The 20,737-nt window shown below is 53.6% G+C and overlaps 1 protein-coding gene across 2 annotated transcripts in view; it reads right to left on the bottom strand.

Moving 5' to 3' along the window:
• RASA3 (RAS p21 protein activator 3) overlaps window positions 1-20,737 on the bottom strand; it is a 110,644-nt gene that overhangs the window by 30,755 nt on the left and 59,152 nt on the right. For both annotated transcript variants that reach the window (XM_047720511.1, XM_047720510.1), the window contains exons 4-5: window positions 13,990-14,084; window positions 7,254-7,330 (exon numbers count right to left, since the gene is read on the bottom strand). In XM_047720511.1, the coding sequence (XP_047576467.1) occupies window positions 7,254-7,330; window positions 13,990-14,084 (172 nt within the window). The remainder of the gene's footprint in view (window positions 1-7,253; window positions 7,331-13,989; window positions 14,085-20,737) is intronic.

Raw genomic sequence — 20,737 nt, forward strand, 5'->3', positions numbered from 1 at the left:
AACGTGGTTACGCCTCCCAGCTGGAGTACTGGTCTGCAGCTCCGGGACCTTGTCTCATCCCTCCCCACCAACCCCCACTGTGGCCACAGGCTGGTGCTTCCGCTTCCCGCCCCCATGAGCAGGACACAGCCTGCCTGCAGGACCACTGGCTGCAGAGGACCCGGCCGTGCAGTGACAAATCTCACCGTGGCGACCAGCCACCAGCCGGCCAGCTGCTCTGCCTCCACTCATGCTTGGTCCAACCTCAGACAGAGCCAGGGTTGGTAGCCTGCTGCAATTCCCTAATAATAGAAAACAAGATCTTTATTGGATTTGAGATGCTGACGGAAGTCCGGAAGCAGGTAACCCTCACTTGGATGCACCTCAAGGTGGAGGTACAGGTGGTTGGTGCCTGCTTCCCCGGCCGACAGCCCTGCAGCCTGGGTCTGGGTCCGGGGGACTCCCCAGCAGGTGCCTGCAGGACCCCAGGACCACAACCCCGGTCCCCAGCTGCCTGGCCCCCGTCCCGGTCAGGGAGGCTCCCCAGCGGGTGCCTGTGGGACTCTCAATAGGACTCTTGTGTGGTGGGAGACGGTGGAGCTTAGAGGTGGCAAAGTGCAGGAACCCTAACTTTCTGACGCAGCAGGTGGCCACAGGACACCCGAAAGAGACTGCCCACAGCGCCAGGAAAGGCGGCGAGCCGAGCAGAGGCCAGCGCTCTTGCAACCCTGAGCTCGAGCGAATGAAATCTGGAGATGCTCACAGGCAAACATGTCTCCCCGCGAAGGTGGAGGCCACAGGAGGCCGCGCAGCTGTTGGCAGGGAGCAGGAGCTCAGGACAGATCTGAATGAACGATTAAAAGGTTTATTCACCCTTGTCGGGGATGAAAGAAAAGCATAAGACAGTCCAGCCTGGGGTCTGGCTGGAAAGACGAGCCGCTCCCACGGGAGCAGGCACCTGTCGGAGGTGCGGACTGGTAGATGCCCTCCACTCCAGCAAGAGCAGCAGGATGGTGGGTCCCCGAACCACCTGAGGCTCACGCAGATGTCCCCGCAGCAGACATGGACATACGAGTGAACAGACGGAGAAGTAGGCTTACAGTCGGAAAGGCCACCGCGGAAGGATCGGGGAGGTTTCTGTGAGCCCATCGCGCAGACCCTCTGCCCGCACACCCACCAGAGCGCTCAGCCGACAGCACCGTCTTCCCCAGCTCTCACTCTCCGCCCAGCCCGGGAAGGGAAGGGAGAGATGCTGTCCTGCCTGCCTCGTAGCCGGGAAAGCCCACAGGAAGCGTTCCCTGGCCCATAAGGGCAGGGAGGGAACTTGCAGGGAACGGACGCCCCCGGGAAGAACCAGAACCTCACAGAGGGCGACCTGCCATTTGGGGAAGGTAGACGAGGCCTCGCCTCACTCTTCGGACGGCGGGGACGGGAGCCCCTGGCGGCAGAGAGCAATACGCCGGAAGTAGGGAGAGGGAAGGCCGGGGTGAGAGCTCGGCCTGGCCAGAACACCCCAGGCCCCCCACAAAAGACCACCAGGACAGAGGAGAGGTGAAGAAAGCCCAGAAGGATCTGAGAGTGCATGTAGGTCCTGTAGCCTTTGGGGGGAGGATGGTGAACCAGTAGGAGTCACCTGCTGTGAGGGGCTAGTGGTGGGTCCCCAAGGAGATGTGACCTGGTTTGGAAACAGGTTTCTGCAGATGTCATCAAGCTAAGGCTCTTGAGACGATGAGCTTATTCTGGATTCAGGATGGCTCTAAACCCGATGACTAGTGTCCTTACAGGAGGGAGATCGCTCAGACGCAGGGTGGGGGTGGGGGGTATTGTGAAGAGGGACTGCCTGGGCGAGGAGGAGGGGACCATCCCCTGAAGCCTCCAGACAGAGTGTGGCGTGGCTGGATTGCAGAGCCTTCAGAACTCGGACAGAATCCGTTCCTGTTGTTTTAAGGCACGTGAGACTGTGTGTTTGGCTGGAGCAGCCCTCAGAAAGTCACGCCTGGCAAGGAGGGAAGGACGTGTGTCGGGGGTGCTGAGACAGGTCCCGGCAACAGGTGCAGGCCGAGCCTGGCCCCGGTGCTTACAGTGAGGGCGTGGGAGTATGTCACGGCACTCCCGGGCAGGAGGGAGGGCTGAGGCGATTCTCGGGCAGCAGGGAACCCTACTGGAATGAATCTGCTTTTGCGCAACTGACTTCTCAACGGTCTCGGCCCAGCTCTTAACTTCTGCCGAGCCCTTGACACACCTCGAGGTTGGCCCAAGCCCGTGTAGCCTCTGAGGGGCGAGGGCCTGAGGCAAAGACACAGGCATGAGCACGTGTGATTCCGAACAAGTGCAGGAGAGATGCGGAGACGCAGGTCGGTACAAGGAGACGACATGCGGAGCAAGTCGGGGTTTGCGGCCCACAGCGGGTCTGGGAGAGGTCTGCCAGCTCTGATGCCGGGATTTCAGGTCCAGAGCCTTTCGTATCACAGGCGGAGTGGCCATTGTCTCCTGCTCTGTCCCAAAAGTCCCCGATGCACACAACTGACTTGGCTCTGAGGAAGAAAGTCGTAAAATACAAATGCGACTGCAACATTAGAGGAAAACTTGTAGCTATAAATGCCTACGTTAAAAAGGAATGAAGATCACAAATTAATAACCTACACTTCCACCTTAAGAAACCAGAAAAAGAAAAGCGAAAAGCCTACACAGGCAGAAAGAAGGAAATCACACAGATAACAAAGGAGAAAACTGAGGAGAGGAAAAGCGGGACCTTTGAGAAGAGCCACAAACTCGACACACCTGTAGCGAGACTGACAAGGAGACTCAAGTCTTTAAAATCAGTAACAAAAGAGGGACATTTCTAAGATCTTACAGAAACAGAGCGACTCTTTAAGAAAATTACAGAAGAGATGACCACAAGGACGGACTGTTTTGGGGCTGGCAGGGCTCGAATTGCTAATTCCCCAAACGGATCTGCAGATTCAGTACACTTGCTACCAAAATGCCAGCTGCTACTCTTGCAGAAATTCACACGTTGATCCTGAAACTCATATGGAAATGAAGGAGCTCAGGAGGGCCAGGGAGTCACGAGAAAGGGACCAAGATGGAAGACTCACACTCCCTGACTTCCGAACCTGCTGTGTGCTAAAGCACGGGGATGGGACAGGCACACAGGTCAGTGGAAGAGAACAGGGTCCACAAATAAGTCTGACCATTTACTACGACCCAGCGGCAGCTGGCAGGGGCAGAACGGACCTTTCCCCGAGTGGTGCTGAGACAACTGCATCTTCGAAAGAAAAGGAACCAACGCTGACCCCAACTGGACACCACACATAAGACATTAACTCCACACGTACTGAGGACCAACAGGGTGAGAACGAAACCCTAGAGATATTGGAAGGAAATGCAGCTGTCAATCTTCACGATCTCAGATAGGGAAAAGATCTCTTAGAAATCGACCTAACACAGGGAAACAACAGGTGCGGCTGATGGAGATTTACGATTCTTGTTATCACAAAGGACCTTAAGAAAGTGAAGACGGACAACAGAATGACAGAAAACGTCTTCAAGTTATATATTTGACAACAGTCTGGTACCCAGAATACATGGAAATTCTTACAACTTAATAATAAAATACTAATAACCAATTAAAAAATCATAAAGGACTTGAACAGACACTTCTTTGGAGATCCAGAGCCGGCCAACAAGGACAGAAAAGGACGGTCAACGCCGTTCAGGGAAACATGAGTCAACACCGCTTCACACCACTGGGAGGAGACAAGCAGACAGCTCGGGAGAGGGTCTGGGCTGAGTGAGGACACAGCAGCTGGAGCCCTCACACGCTGTGGCCCCTGCAGATGGGAAGCCTCATGAGAAGCAGCCTGGCACTTTCTCAGAAACTGAAACACAGTTAAGATACAACACACCGATTCTACCCCTCCACTATGTCCCCAAGGGAAATGAGAACTAGTCTCCTACTCACACGCGAATGTCCCAGTAGCAGTATTCACAACAGCCAAAAGGTGGGACCCACCCAATGGGGATCTGTGGGTGACAGACCAGAAAATGTGGTGTACCCACACGGTGGACAGTGCCCAGCCTTTAATAGGGTGGGAGCAGTGACACCCGCGACAGCGGGGATGACCCCTGAAGACCTCCCGCTCGCTGAGGGAAGCCAGTCACTGAGAACCACAGAGCATGTGATTCCATTTACATAAAACATTCAGAATGCGCAAATCCGTAGAAGCAGACCAGTGGTTGTCAGGGGCTGGGGAGGGGGATGGGTGCGACGGGGGATGGGATTTCATTTTCAGGATGATGAAATGTTCTGGAACTGGACAGTGCTTAGGGGTAACCGTTGCACAACCTTGTGAATGTACTCAAAGTGTACCCTTTAAAACGCTGAATTTTATGGTATGTGAAGGGTATTTTTTAGTGAAAGAAAAATTGACGGACGGAGGCGGGATGAAGAAAGAGAAGTCCGTGGTCTCACAGTCACTGATGACTCCCTGACTGGAGGACCTGAGCTGCTATGTGACTGTGGCACCCCCCTTTCCTCCTCACTGCATCCCTGTGGGGGACCCCTCGGCCCTGGGATTCTGAACAAAATGTACTCGTGTGTGTGATCGTATGTACCAAAGGATGTGCCAGCGTGCACCAGTGTGTGTACTAGCAGTGTGCTGGCATATGGATTAGCGTGTGTCCATGTGCACCGGCATGTGCACTAGTGTGTACTAGTGTGTGCTCATGCGCACTAGCCATGTTCGTGTGTGCTAGTACAGGTGCTAGTGTATGGTGGTGTGTACTAGCAAGTGAACTGGGTGTGCTAGTGTATCAATGTTCTGTACCAGCATATACTAGTATGTATATTAGTGTGTAGTCATGTGTGCTAGCATGTACTAATGTGTGTGCTAGCATTATGCTAGTGTGAGTACTAGTGTGTGTTAACATGTGTGCTGGTGTATATGCTAGCATGTATACTAGTGTGTGTAAACATGCCAGTGTGTGTGCTGGTATGCAAATGTGTGTACTAGCATGCATGCTAGCATGTGTACTAATGTGTGTACCAGTGTGTTAGTGTGTTCTAGTGTGTTAGCGTGTCTACTAGCATGAGTAGTAGCATGTGTGGTAGCGTGTGTGCTAGTGTGTATACTAGGTGCGTGCTAACATGCGTGCTAATGTGGGTACTAGTATGGTGCTAGTGTGTGTACCCTGGTGTGTGCTAGCATGTGTGATAATGTGGGTACTAGTGTGTTAGTGTGTTCCAGTGTGTGTGCTAGTGTGTTAGTATTTGTGCTAGGGTGTCCTAGCGTCCGTAGTAGTGTGTGTACTAGCATGCATGTTGGTGTGTGTGTGCTAGCGTGCATAGTAGCATGTGCTACTATGTCCTAGGGTGCATACTAGCATGTGTACTAGTGTGCACTAGGAAGAAGCAAGAGGGATTACACCACAAAGATGCAGGAACCAAGCAAATCCCTGGTGCTTTAACTAAGATGACTCCACAGGGAAGTGTCTGAGGTGCTCCTGTGGTTGGCAGGACAGCGTGGGCGGGGGATCTTGGGGGTGGGCAGGGACAGGTAGGGACAGCGTGGGCGGCAGAGACTCTGGGGGTGGGCAGGGACAGGCACGGACAGTGTGGGCGGGGGGGATTCTGGGGGTGGGTGGGGACAGTGTGGACGGCGGAGACTCTGGGAGTAGGAGGGGACGGCGTGGACAGCGTGGATGGTGGCTGGGGACAGGTGGGGATGGCAGAGTGTGTAGCTGTGATGTATGACTTAGTCTTCTGCTCTGGGTGCCACACCCGTGGTTCTCCGATCAGGACGACAGATACTCCTGGCCAAATGGTTCACAGCCCCCTCCATCAGGCAGATGTGTGGCTGGACGGGGCAGCCCTCAGGACAGGGATCCTGGCCCCCCTCTCCCGCATTCACCCGCCTCAGCTCTCTGCCCAGCCTGGTCCGTTCTGTCCCCGTGCCACTAAAGCACATTCCTTATTCCATGTAAGGCTGCTTTTAAAAACCCTTAAGTTGTTTTGGAAGAAGGGACAGACCAGTAAGTAAACAAGAAAACTGGTGACTCTCTGCTCACTGCTACAGGGTCCTGGAGCAACTACGTTAAGAAGAGTGGGAGGACCTAAAGGTGAAGGCCAAAGCTCGCTGTGTCCCACACGGCACCCCATGCTACACGGCATCCCATACACGTTCCCACGTATGTCCTCCTGCGTGTCCCATGGTGACAGCCCCGTAGCCTCAACGGACCAGAAGCCACCCTCAGCCAACAGATGGTGAATCCGAACAGCACGGTGGGTGGCGGGGCAGAGCCCTCTGAGGGCGGCAGATGACAGTGGGAACCCTTGCACTGCCACCACACCTGTGACGGGATGGAGGGAGCCCAGTGCTAAGGCAGAGCCTGCACTTGAGCCCAAGAAAGGGGCATCACCCAATCTCACTGAAGCCCTTGCTTGCCAGACACGGTGAAGACGGGAAAGCTTCTGTCCAAAAGACGAGGAAAGCTGGAGCGCCTGGGGTCTCATGGGTCCTTAACACCAGAGGACTGGTTTCCGAACACCTTCATGTCCTCTTCTCAGGAGTCCCTCCTGATGGCCCTAGACTTCCGACACCCCAGCAGCCGCCTGCGGGACCCCAGCAGCCGCACGTACTGCCGGCAAAGGCACACGTGGGGCCCGCGGAGGCAGGCAGCATGGGAGCGGGAGCCCGGCGGGGTGTGCACCCTCCGAGGCCTCGCTGGGCTCAGACGGCAAGGACCCTGCACACGTGTGTGAGCTCGCGCACGTGTGACCACCCCGAGAGTCCTCAGCCCCCTCCAGACGATCTACGGGATTGTGGACCGAAAAGTCAAGAGCGCGCCACAAGGTTCGGAGATCAGGTGTAGACCACGCGTAGACACAGGCACAGCCACATGGTTCGGAGACCAGGTGTAGACACGGGCACAGCTGCTAACACTCAGCAAGCGTGACCGGGGGAGGAGCTCCGGATTCTGGGAGGGGGGTCCTGAGTTCAGGCTGCAGGGCTGCCGACCGGCCTCGCACATGCCACCTGACAGTCCCCTTATCAGGATGGCCCAGGTGCACACAGCACCTGTGTATAAACGTCTCCCTGACCACGGCTGTTTGAAGGAGGGTGTGAAGACGATGCACCCGCCCCGCCAGAGAAGCATCTTCGTGGGGGATCCGCGACTCCAGAGTTCTGAGTCATGTGTTTGAAGAACGACAGCCCGCCCACTGCCGGGGCTCAGAGTCACTGGTCCCGAGAAGACTGCTGCCCGTGTCTTACCGCGTGGCCAGCTTGTGGCAGATGGCGCCCGTGTCGGTGATGACCTCGCTCAGCCTCAGCTCCAGGTGGACCTTGCCCTGGAAGACCCAAGAACAGAGGGTCATGAGGGGACGGCCACGCGCTAGGGGCGCTCCCAGCAACTCCGCTCACAAACGTGAAGCTGCCTGACCCCACGTGGCAACCCCAGCACCGCCCCACCCTCACTCAGATCCCAGGGCCGGCCGAGGGCACGGCTCCCCCAGAACGCTGCTTCAGAAGCCAGCGGCCAGACAGTGCGAGGGAAGGTCCTCAGGACACCGCCTCCCAAGCACATTCGCTTGCTTGCTTTACGTTTTGTCCCTGCCTCTGACGCTGAGCCCACGCGCAGGTACACACAGCTGTGGACCATCTCATCCTTCTGTCTGTGTATGAGGCTCGGACCCTAGGCAGGGGGTCTCAGTCCTGGGCCCCAGACAGGAAGTTAGTGCTCACGGATGCTTCTAAGGAGACGGGAGCAGAGGGGACTGGAATTTGGAGAACAAGACCAGTGCTGTGTTTCTGCCTGGTCTGCGTCTGTGCAAAGGGCAGATCAGCTGCAGGATCCAATGAGGTCACCATCAGGGGTCGGGGGGAGTGGGAAGGGGCTTCAAGGAAGAGGAACCTGCTCCCTCAGAAACATCCAACAGCAGCAGGCGTGACGCACTGACGGTTTATAGGAGAACGCACTACAGCGTGAAAATGAGCACTTCTCTTAAATAGGCTCAGACCAGTGTGGAGCCCAGTGTGGGGCAGAACTCACAGCCCCGAGATCAAGACCTGAGCTGTAATCAGGTCAGATGCTCAATGGATTGAGCCGCCTCGGAGCCCAAAACCGTCTTTTTTACTGGACAAGAAGGCTGACTGGGAGCACCTCCAAGGTCCTTTCCGACTAAAACTTCGTGACTCTGCAGCCTGGGGAGGAAAACTGCTTGTCCTAGAAGAATCCAGGCCCAAGATGGTGGGCCAGGCGGCTGGGCCGGAGGAGTGCGGGCAAGACCCCTCAGCAGAGTCCCCTGGCCTCCTGAGTTTGCTCCTCTGAACGTGGCGGCCACGGCCCTGCTCTTCCTGCAGCTTCTGCACCCCTGGACCTCTGGCTCACCCAGGACAGAAACGGGAGACCTGACGCGTGTGGGCGAGACAGGCACTGAGGCCCCGGGGAGCCCACCTCTCCCCTGCTGCAGGCAAGGCTGGGTGCGGCCCTTTCTGGCCCTTCCTTCCACAGCAGGACCAGTAGCCTCAGAGGGTGTGGCAACATCTCCTGGATGGGAGGACTGGACCAGCATCACACCTGTGTGACCCTGGGCAACACCCCGTGTCCAGAGCACAGACTGAGGATCCACTAAGGGCTCTGAGGGGTTCCTGCCCCACGCGGCAGGGCTGCCTTCAGAGGGACGCACTGGCCAGGAGCAGCTGGTGGCCCCAGGGAACCAGGAGCCCGTCGCACACAGCCCAGGGAGTGTTGGCCCCGGAAGGCCCCTCCTGGAATGGGGGTGCCAACGGCAGTCTCCCTGATGCATCACAACCCTCTGGGCCCGCCCAGCCCATGTGAGGGGCCCTCAGCGTCCGTCAACCCTGCCGCAGGAGCACACACAGCCCTGCGGCCCGCAGTACCCCCTCACGCGGCCGGGCCAGGCTCCAGGCTTCCCCAAGCATCACACGGGGCAGGCGCTGCTGTCCTTTGGCTCCGGGGAGGACGCTGCAGCTGGGTGGCAGCCTCCCTCTATCTACAACCCAGTGCCAGTGAAGGCTGCAAATCAAGGAGGACAGCAAAGGCCTGTCCACACGGGCTCCTGGAAAGCCTGTGTCCTCCAGTGGTGTCCTCCCGCGCGCTGGGCCCAGCTCTCTTCTGCCTTCATTTTCAGGCTGGCCACAGCCGTTGCAGGGACAGGGCCCTGTCTATTTTCAGTGGGCTCTGAGAAGCAAGAGAGCCTGTTGGGCCAGACGGACCCCCACTGTGGACGACCCGAGGCGCGTTTCCTGTCCCCCACCGGGAGGAGAAGGCACCCGCAGCAGCGGACCCCATGGCTGCCGCTTCCTCCCGAGGGCAAGCCCTTGCCGGCGGAGGGGCAGACACTCTGCACTCAGGCCCGGGGCCACTACTTTTCACAGATTTGGGAGAGGAGGGTGGGCAATGACCCTAACCACCCAGATGCCGCCTGGCACAGAGAGGACGCCCCCACCCCCACAGGCGCCCCAATACGGCTGCGGCTCAGAAGTTCCCACGAGTCACTGCGCAGCAGCGGACTGGACGGAGTGTCTGGGCGTGCCCCGTGCCCTGTGGGTGACACGCCAGCTTGCTCACAAACAAGCCAGCCACAAACGCGCCGACACCCGACACCCGGGGGGCAGGGTGCTGGGGCCGGGGCCACACCCGCCACCGCAGGGCGGCAGGAAATGCGGGTTTTCCAGCTCAGCCTCTGCACAGCTTCAGAACCCACAGAACTGCCCTCTGCCCTCGAAGGCTCTGGCCCCGCGGTCCCAGCCCCAACGTGCTAAGCTGGGGGGGTTGGGGGGGCGGCACCCAGAGCCCAGGCGTGGCGTCAACACTCAGCTTCTCTGAGGAGAAAACAGTCTTAGGCTGGTGCATTAAAAAAGGCTGATTTGGTAGCTTTTCCCATTTTTACTTAAGGTGAATGACAAGCAACTGGGAGGCGAGCCCCCGCCCGCCCCCGCTCCGGTGGCCGCCTGGGGGCTCCCTGTCTTGCGGCACAGGCAGCGGCCCGCAACGGGAGGTGCATCACATGGCGTCCGCTCTCGGGAGAACGGAAGGGAAGCGGGAAGTCAGGGCAGAAAGACAGCTTCATCATCCCAGTATCTAAAGGTGAACCAGCATACTTCCAAAACGACCAAACCCAAAACGTTTCAGGAGAAATGAGAGATATTTTTAGCTCATTTCTTTTCATAAGTGAAATGAAAATAAAACTCATCACAGCACGTGGGATGCCGCAAAAGCAGTGCTTACGGGGACTTTACAGCAGTGGCCGCGCAGGTCGGAGGAGAGATCTAACCTCACTAATGTAAGGGATGTCAGGGCGCCCGGGGGCTCTGTTGGGGAAGCGTTTGCCTTCAGCTCAGGTCATGATCTCAGCGTCCTGGGATGGAGTCCCGTGTGGGGCTCCCTGCTTGGCGGGGAGTCTGCTTCTCCCTCTGCCCCTGATCCCATTCGTACATTCTCTCTCACTCTACCAAATAAATACGTAAATTCTCTAAAGAAAATAATGTAAGGAGTCTAGAAGGAGACCAAACTAAATCCAAAGTGAGCAGAAAAAAGACGTTACAGAATCATAAAACCGATTAACCTTCTAGACAAGCTAACTAAGAAACAAATAACAGAACGAGAGAGGAGCCATCTCTGGTGACCCCACGGGGCCACCCTGCAGGACTCTGCAGGCAGGACCCCATCCTCTGCCCGACCCAGGGGGTGCACAGCCTCTGACCCGCGTCTGCTCACCAGCTGTAGCAAATGCACCACGGGATGTCAGCCACAGGGGCCAGGTGGGGCAAGGACATGGGAGTTCCTTCCATTTTCTACTCAATTTTCTGCAAACATAAAATTGCTTGAAAAATAGGTTTAGTAACTTAAAGAGAAAAAAGCACCAGTCCTGCTCACTTCGGCAGCACACATACGAGAAAAGCACCGGTGGCTCCCATACATTTTTCTCAGGAAAGCTTCAGATCCTGGCCTGCAGAGAGGGTCTGTGGTCACAGCAGCAGGGCCCACCATCCCTGGCCCATCAAGCCCTGGTCTGCATGGGCCTCAGGGCCAGGGTGGGGGTCAGTGCACAGGGACCCAGACCGCTGAGCACTTGGACCTTGGCTCCAAGAGCAGCAAGACGACCGTGAACACCGAAGATGAGAGAATAGGTCAGAAATGATGCGTGGAGGAGGACAGAGGTCCAGCCGGCCCTTGCCTCCCTCGATCCCCTAAACCCGCAGAAAGGTTCAGAGCTGAGTCCTCGTATATGCAGACAACTACAGATGTAGCCTGTGGGGAAAGACAGGAGGACCGTCAGACACACAGGGCAGACGTGGCTCCCAGAGCTCCCCGTCCCGCTACGGAAGGTTTGCTGTCAGAACTCACGGCCCTTCCCAGCAGGTCTACTAAAACAGAAGAGCTCACAGCAGAGCTCAGCCGGGTGTCCTCGGAGGAGCAGGGGAAGGACCTCAACACAGCAACCGATTCTTTTTAATAAAGTGATTTTCCAGAGACCTTTAAAAATATCGATTACAGAAGGAAGAAGAAGTTCTTTAAATCACATTTTCCCACCGCAGTGACTCCATCTCTCACTGGCCCCAGTTTTGTGACACTTTCTTTCTGACATACGCCTTTCACTGTCAATGACAGAACAGGTGGATTCACGAAACCACATGCCATCCTCTGCCCTTCTGAAACCGTAAATGTAACATTTCAGGATGAAAAGATAGCTGTAGGGAAAGACTGTCATGCACTGTTCAAGGCAGCCTGAACCCAGGGCAGTTCTGCTCCCTCTGTGGGACGGCCACTTCCTCAGGCATCACTCTGAGAAGGAGCCACCCGCACAGGGCCCAGAACTCGGCAGGCCACCCGAGGCCACACTGTCCCTCCTCCTGTCTTCAGAGTCCTGGCAACACCCACTCTCTGTTCATGACTCAGAATTCGTATTCTTAGGACACTGGCTGGAAACAGCAGCCCATCTCAAAGATGGTAGGAATCAGGCTCAGAAGGACAAGGACCTTGTCCACAGGCGCACGAAACACATCAGGTGGATGCAGCCCAAATATCACACAGTGTACGACCAGCACACACCCCGTTCATAAGTTTTGTGGTGGCAGAGTGGTTCTGCATCTTGACTGCGGTGGTGGTTACACAGACCTACACACGTGACAGAACGCACAGGCCATGCATGCACGGTACATGTGCACAGGCGCACACACGTAGTACACATGCAGGAACACGTGCACACGTGTGACAGGCCTGCCCAGGTGCATGCACAACACACGTGTGGTGAGCCCGTGCATGTGTGCACACATGTGGTACACGGGTGCACATGCGTGGTACGTGTCTGACACAGGCACACACGTGGAATACACATGCATCGGTGCACAGCTGTGCACGCTCGCACACTGGCACGTGTGCAAACATGTAAAACTGGAGACCTTCATGAGGTCTGTGGATCACAGGAATGTCCGTGCCCCGGCCATGGCGCGAGCCGGACGCTGCCACAGGGAGAACAGGTGGAGGAACACGGCCTTTCCTCATTGCGCTCTCTTGAGGTAGAAACAGGAGAGCACACGATTTGCTCATCGCTCTTCCCTGTGCACAATGTTTTGCTACTTCCCATGAAACTGAAGCCATTTCAAAATTCCAAGTTAAGTTTACAAACAAGGCGAGAACAAAGACAAGTCACACGTGATGTGACATCCGATTTTGATCAGAGGGGACAGTGTGGCGAGCGTGGTAAGGACACTGGGGCGGGCTGCCGGAGGGCACACCCACATGCTCACCACAGTGCTGGGGCTGTCCCCCTGCAGAACCAAAGGGACGGGAATGGCCGCAGAACAAAAGGCAGGAATGCCTCCTGTCACGGCGCCCACGACCCCCAGCGCCCTCCTCCTGCAGACTGAGCGGGCGCGGCCCACCGTGCCGTCATCGCTACGGCAACTGCTCTTGTCCGGGCACAGGCGCCGATCCCGTGGGAACTGTCACGTCCGCTCATTTCTGCAGCACACGTGGCCCCATGGCCAGAACTCCGTGTGTGGCACGTGACGACGTCTCTGTTTGGCTCAGCTCCTCAACCCTTCCCTAGCGCTGCTTCTCTCTCTGAGTGTGTGGCTTGATCCCAGGAGCCCCACGTGCTCTGCCCTCCCCCCCAGAGCTCTGCTGAGCCCGAGGGTCTCCCAGGAAGCGGAGGGCAAGCAGCTAAACGGGTGTCTGGGAACAGGCGCAGCAGACGGGGTGGAGGCAGGCCTCCTGGGCCACAGACGTCGAGGCTTCTGCTGCATCGAGCACCATTGGTACTCACAGAGGAGGAAACGGGCTTGCTGGGGACCACTGCTGGCGCTCTGAGCCTGGCCTGCCGGTGCCGGGCCCTGGACTGGCTCTCACACCCTGCCCACGCCCTGGCAACTCACAGGACCACGGATGAATATCTCGTGTGATGTCAGGGCACTGTGCTGTGGGTCAGGGCTCCCGTCATGGGCTCTAGACACCAGCAGGGGGTGAGGAGCTCGGTTGGGAGCCACACAACCAGGCTCGCCCTCCCAAGAGGTGTCCCAGATGCTGGGCATGGGCAGTGCCCCCAACACGGGGAAGGGAAGGTGGGAACTGGGGTCTCCCGGTCTCCTCTGCCGGGGGAGGCCCGCTCCGCTGGACGGGGCGGGGTCAGTCCCAGGGGATACACAGCCCAGGGGAGCCCCGGGGATGCTTCAGATGATGGGAGCTCAGGGACTGGTCACTTCTGTTCACTGCAAACGCTCATCCGCTGCGTGCAGGGGCTGGACGTGGGGGCAGGCCCCTCTGCCTCCCGCATCGCTCCCAGCCCAAACCTCACTTCAATTATGGGTAATTATTGTCCTTGTTGTATACTTTTAAAGCCGTTTCCATCACGCATGACAAAGTGTGGCGATAACCAAGAGAACACACAAAGCCAACAGGCCTGTGTCGGTGTCAGAGGACTTGCCAAGTGCCATCCCATGAGGACCGAAGTCCCTCCACCCCACAGGGCCCCGCGGGGCTCACCTGCACTTCCGAGTCGGCGTCCACGTGCTGCAGCTGGAACCAAGTGTCCCTGTTATGGTACTTCGGCAAGTCTTCCTTCTGGATGGCCACCTTCCCTGCAACACAGACGCAGAAGACCAGCGATCACAAGGCAGAAGAGATCCCCCAGAACACGCGGGACTCTCTCCACAACTGGTGCCCGCTGCCCGCTGCCAACACCACTGTCTTCCTTCCAGGAAGACCGCCAGCGGCAATGTCTCATCGGGAAGGCCTCTCGTGGGACCTGGCTGGGGCCAGAGCCCGTTCTGCTCCGTACAAGGTTTTAGGAGAAAAGGCTGCCATTCTGTTGGGTCCTTGGGAGCTCAGCACAGCACACCCCAAAATAGGCCACTTTGAGCTGGGGGCAAATGAGATCCAGCAGGTGCAAAAGAGGCCCTCCCAGAGCTGCCCCCACACGGAACTGGTGAGGATTGAGGGCTGCCGTGGACCCTCTCTTGGGAGGTGTTCCGTGAAGAAGTCAGCTGCCCAAGATGGTCCTGCACGGACGAACCTGACCGCGCTCACCCCCCGTGCTCGCTCCCCACAGCCTTCCGCCCTTGGAAGCCTAAAACCTGTCCCCTTGTCGGGTCGCTTCTCTGGGTGTGGACTGCTCCTCTGCCCAAGTCCGGCCAGCTCTTTGAATCCTGGTCAGGGAGATGTCTCCCGCCTGCCATGACCTGCGGGCGTGAAGAAACTATTCTCTCTTCCTGATGTTATAGGCCCTGCCGGAGAACCTCGGTGGGTAGAAAGCAAGGTTACCTCCCTGATGGGTTTCCATCTTGTTCCAAGAACTCAGCCGGACGACCTCTGCCCTCCAGACCCCGGGAGACCTACCCATGAGGCACAGATGGGCTTCGGATGGCAACATACGTACAGAAAATCCATTCCATGGGCAGAGAGGGCTGAGCCTGGGGAGTTAGGCCGACGGACTGACTCCCACCGTCACTGCTGTCAGCCCCCATGTCCCTGCTGGTGGAGCCACCATTTCCATCCCTCATACTCTCCAACGGAAGAAACCTCACACTTCCCAGCCACCAAACAGCCTTGGGAAGGACCCTGGGATCACCCCACGAGGGCTCGTCGGTAAGGTGAGTACTTCTGTCCCCCCTGGGGTGGATACAGCCCATCAGCAGCCCCAGTCCATACCGCTGCCCACCTGGACCTGCCACTTCGGCTCTCGCCTCCAGGAGCCATCTGGAACCAGAGCCTCCGACGCCACAGACTGCAAGACCCGTTAAAGCCGCTGCTCGAAGCTGGCAGGTGGGCATGCAGGGAGGAGGCAGAGAGCAAGAGAGGCAGGTACAGACAACGTGGCAGGCACAGTCCACGGAGGACACCCCACAGACATGCACAGAGAAGCCCAGCCTACAGGCCACGTGGGATTTCCTCCAGCAGAGCCACGTCACAGGGCCGATGGCTCCCACAGGACCCCTGCTTCTGCCGGGCCCCTGTCCTCCCCGCCCCCAGCCCTGGCCTTCCCAGCGCACCCCCAGCAGAGCACAGACTGTCCTTCCTCTCCTGGCAGCTCCTGTAACCTCCATCCTTTTGCCCCCAGTGGGAATGTGGTTGTTAAGTCTCAAGGGAATAAAGCCACATGAAAAAAATTCTTGGAATTGAATTGGGCAAGATATTTCACTGAAAAAGATAAAGAAATCTTCAGACTGCGATTCGTTCGGCTGGATAAGAGGATTACATTTGAGATTAGAAATGTTAAGTCCCGGGGGGCGCCTGGGTGGCTCAGTGAGTTAAGCCTCTGCCTTCGGCTCAGGTCATGATCTCAGGGTCCTGGGATCGAGCCCCGCGTCGGGCTCTCTGCTCAGCGGGAAGCCTGCTTCCTCTCTCTCTCTGCCTGCCTCTCTGCCTGCTTGTGATCTCTGTCTGTCAACTAAATAAATAAAATCTTTAAAAAAAAAAAAAAAAAGAAATGTTAAGTCACTGAACTGTTTTTATGAGCTTTAGCTGAAATAGAGAGGGACTGCATGTTTAACGTTTATATGAATCCCACAACTTATATATCATTACTTAGTATACAAATGTGTACTTTTTAAACACATATGTTAGTGTTTCTAAATGTTGTTCGGAGAGAACACCTGACCTCTGAACTATAATAACTACTTATATGTATGATGAACTATGATAACTACTTGTCCCAGTCTATCCGAGTGACACCCAAAGGTCACCAAACCGCTCTGGGCCTCACTGTCTCACTTGGACAGAGGTGGTGCCGCCCGCCTTCGCACAGGAAAACCCCCTGCCTTCCAGGTCAGCTCAGAAGAGAGAGTGTGCCAAGGAGCACACCAGAGGCAGGTGACGTGGGGACCAGCCCCAGGGGATGGGGGTGAGAGCTACAGGAAGGCCGGCTAAGGTCAGACTCAATGAGAGACGGACAGATGTCTCCCAAGACAAGAAGGGGTAGAGACGCCTGTAGAACGGGCTCCAGTTCCAGCTGGTGTCCTGTGAGGGCCTGGCCACAAGGAAAGGCCAGGAAGAAAGGAAAGGAAGAAATAGAGTCTTACTCACAGAATCTACAGGAAAATCTACAAGAAAAGCTAGCTCAGGTGTGTTCAGCAGGACGACAAAATACAAAGCCCATACACAAAATCAGTCATTATTTGTGCATACAAGCTATGAAAATAAGGACTGAAATTGAACAACAACAACAACAACTGAAGCTCCACAAAAGGATGCTTTGATGGCTTGTGCCTCTGGTGTGCTAACTTAAGAAATCTTCATCTACCCCATCGAAAACATAACATACATAGGAAAAATGTAAATTACATATGCCAGATGCGTATGCTGAAAACATCACAAACACTGATGAGAGAGATTTAGGAAGACCAAGCACATGCCCCACTGGAGGGTCTGAAGACTCCATTTTGTTAAGACGTTAATTCTCCCTCGAATTAATCTATATACCTGTGTAATCTCAGTGGTTTTGGAAATTGAGAAGCTGATTAAAAAATATAAGTAAAAACCGAAAGAACCTAGAATAGCAAAACAAGCTTGGAAAAGAACAGAGTTGGCTCACACCACTGACTTGAGCCCAGCAAAGGCCACAGGTGCTAAGGCCACGGGTATCAGAGCAAGGAAAGGGGTACAGGTGGGTGCGACAGGCTAGGAAAGCCAGAGAGGGCCCAGACGCATAAAGTTGGGTGATTTTCAAGAAGGCACCAAGGTAATTCAATGGAGAAAGGATAATTTTGCATAAAAAACGCTGGTATAACTGACATTTATAAAGAAAAATGAACTCTGTGTCAGACGTACAATTCATCTGACAGAGATCTAAATGTAGGAGACAAAACCATTAAGCTTTCCTTTAAAAAAAAAAAAAGAGAGAGAGAGAGAGAGAAGATAGAAGAAAACTCTATAACCCTGGAGTAGGCAAAGATTTCTTAGCCATGACACCAAAAATACAAGCTATAAAAGAATTCTGACAAACTGGACTTCATCAAAATTGAAGACTTCCGGGCTGTGAGAAACACTGGTAAGAAAATGAAAATAACAAAGAGGAAGAACGTATTTGTAAAACAAGCATCTCATGGAGAACTTGTATCCAGAATACACAAAAAACTTTTAAAACTCCATAATAAAACAATTAAAAGGACAAAACATTTGGACAATTAACCGAAGAACAGGTACAGACAATTAACAAATGAAAACATGCCCAGCCTCATTCCTCACCAGAAAATGCAATAAAAGAGTCAAGATGGCGGAGGAATAGCAGACCGAGACGACATCAGCTCGTAGGCGACCAGCTGGACAGTTATCAGACCTTCCGAACACTGACCCACTCAACAGGAGATCAAAGGAAGAGGAGCAGCAATTTTAGGAACAGAAAATTGACCACTTCCTGGAAGGTAGGACGTGCGGAGAAGTGAGTCCAAAGCGATGGGAAGACAGACTGTGGGGAAGGGGCCAGCTCCCAGCAAGCAGTGGAGCAGTGGAGCACAAGATCCAAACTTCCAGAAGTCGGCTCCACTGAGGGATGTTGCTCCAGAGGCTAAGTGGGGGGTGAAGCCGTTGCGGGGACAGCGTGGTCTCAGGTCTCGTGGGGTCACACAAAGACCCGGGGTGTCTGAGTTTGGCAGACTTTGCAGGTGTCAGAGCAGGGAAGCCAGCTGCAGAGACGGAGCCAAGGAATGAGCTCTCAGCTCAGGGTTACCTTAAACTGTGATCCATGGCACAGTAAGGCCACTGCTTTTTGAGCAGGGACTCCACAAGTGGCAGATCTGGGGAAATGCCCCTGGAAGAGTGGCAGGGATCTGCTGGGTTTGGAGACTCCAAACGGGGCTGTGTGCCAGAGACAGAGACGCTTGGTCACAGGCTGGATGAGCTCCGAGTGCAGCCAGAGACCAGGGAGATGGGAGGGACTGACTGTTTCTTTCTGAGGGTGCACTGAGGAGTGGGGGGGCCCAAGCTCTTGGCTCCTCTTGCCAGAGAGTGGGAGGCCAGCATCTTCATTCCCATCCTCCAAAGTGAAACGAAAGCATTCAGGGAGCAAAAGCCCTGAGAGTGAACCCAAGCAGATTACTTAGCCTGGCCCCTGGCAAGGGCGATGCTGTTCCACCTCTGGCAAAAACATTTGAGAATCACTGCAACAGGCCCCTCCCCCAGAAGATCAGCAAGAACATCTAGCCAAGACCAAGCTCACCGATCAAGGAGAACAGCGGAATTCCAGAGGAGGGGAAAGCAACACACAGAATTCATGGCTTTCTCCCCAGGATTCCTTAGTATTGCAAAGATAATTAACTTTGTTTCATTTTATTTTTTCTTATTTAATTTTTTTAACTTTTCCTCTTTCCTCTTTTAACGTTTTTTTTTTTTTTTTAACTAGTTTACCTTAATAATACCTTTCTAAAAAAATGTTTTTAAACCTTCATTATTGTGGTCATATTTAATCCTTCATTTTAACTAGCTTTATTTTTTGTATACACATAGGGTTTTTTTCTTCTAAAAAATGTTGGGATACAATGTCTAATAGATCAAAATATACCCTAATCTAGCACATGGCTTTTGATCTAGTCTCCAGCCTGAGCAAATTCTCTCCACTTTCTTTTTCTTTCTTTTTCCAACCAACTTATCAATTCCTTTTTTAGAATTTTTAAAAAATTTTCATCTTTACAGTCATATTCTATCCCTTCATCATGTTTACCCTTAGTTTTGTATATATATAAGTTTTTCTTTCTTTAAAATTTTGGGAGGTAGTTTCTTCTAAGAGACCAAAATATACCCAAAATCAAGTAGGTGGCTCTGTTCTATTCACCAGTATAATATATATATATATATATATATATATATATATATATATATATACACACACATATATATATATATATATTTCTTAATTTTTAATTTTTAAATTTTTATTTCCTTTTTTCTCCCTTTCTTCTCCCCCCAATTTGCTGTCTCCTCTGATTTGGTTAGCGTACATTTTTCTGGGGTCTTTGCCACCCTTTAAGTATTTTATTCTCTCGTTCATATATTCTTATCTGGATAAAATGATGAGGTGGAAAAACTCACCACCAAAAAAAAGAACAAGAGGCAGTACCGATGGCTAGGGACCTAATCAATGTGGACATTAGTGATATCTCAGGCCTAGAATTCAGAATGACGATTCTCAAGATGCTAGCTGGGCACAAAAAAGGCATGGAAGATATTAGAGAAACCCTGTCTGGAGAAATAAAAGCCCTTTCTGGAGAAATAAAAGAACCAAAATCTAAAGAAGCTGAAATCAAAAAAGCTATTAATGAGGTACAATCAAGAACGGAGGCTCTCACTGCTGGGATGAATGAGGCAGAAGAGAGAATTGGTGATACAGAAGACTAAATGACGGAGAATAAAGAAGCTGAGCAAAAGACAGACAAACAGCTCGTGTACCATGAGGGGAGAATTTGAGAGATAAGTGATACCATAAGATGAAACAACATTAGAATAATTGGGATTCCAGAAGAAGTAAGACAGAGGGGGGCAAAAGGTATATTGGTGCAAATTATAGTAGAGAATTTCCCTAATATGGCAAAGGGAATAAGCATCAAAATCCAGGAGGCACAGAGAACCCCCCTCAAAATCAATAAAAATAGGTCCACACCCTGTCATCTAATAGTAAAACTTACAAGTCTTAGTGACCAAGAGAAAATCATGAAAGTAGCTCGGAACAAGAAGTCTGTAACATACAATGGTAAAAATATTAGATTGGCAGCAGACTTATCCACAGAGACCTGGCAGGCCAGAAGGAGCCGGCATGATATATTCAGAGTACTAAACGAGAAAAACATGCAGCCAAGAATACTATATCCAGCTAGGCTATTGTTGAAAATAGAAGGAGAGATAAAAAGCTTCCAGGACAAACAAAAACTAAAAGAACTTGCGAACACCAAACCAGCCCTACAGGAAATATTGAAAGGGTCTTCAAAGCAAAGAGAGAGCCTAAAAGTAGTAGACCAGAAAGGAGTAGAGACAATATACAGTAACAGTCACCTTAAAGGCAACACAGTGGCACTACATTCATATCTCTCAATAGTTACCCTGAATGTAAATGGGTTAAATGCCCCAATCAAAAGACACAGGGTATCAGAATGGATAAAAAACAAACCCAAACCCATCAATATGCTGTCTATAAGACACTCATTTTAGATCCAAAGACACCTCCAGATTTAAAGTGAGGGGGTAGAAAACAATTTACCATGCTAACGGACATGAAAAGAAAGGGTGGCAATCCTTATATCAGATA

The sequence above is a fragment of the Lutra lutra genome, chromosome 3 (genome assembly GCF_902655055.1).
Source record: "Lutra lutra chromosome 3, mLutLut1.2, whole genome shotgun sequence".
NCBI lineage: Eukaryota > Metazoa > Chordata > Mammalia > Carnivora > Mustelidae > Lutra > Lutra lutra.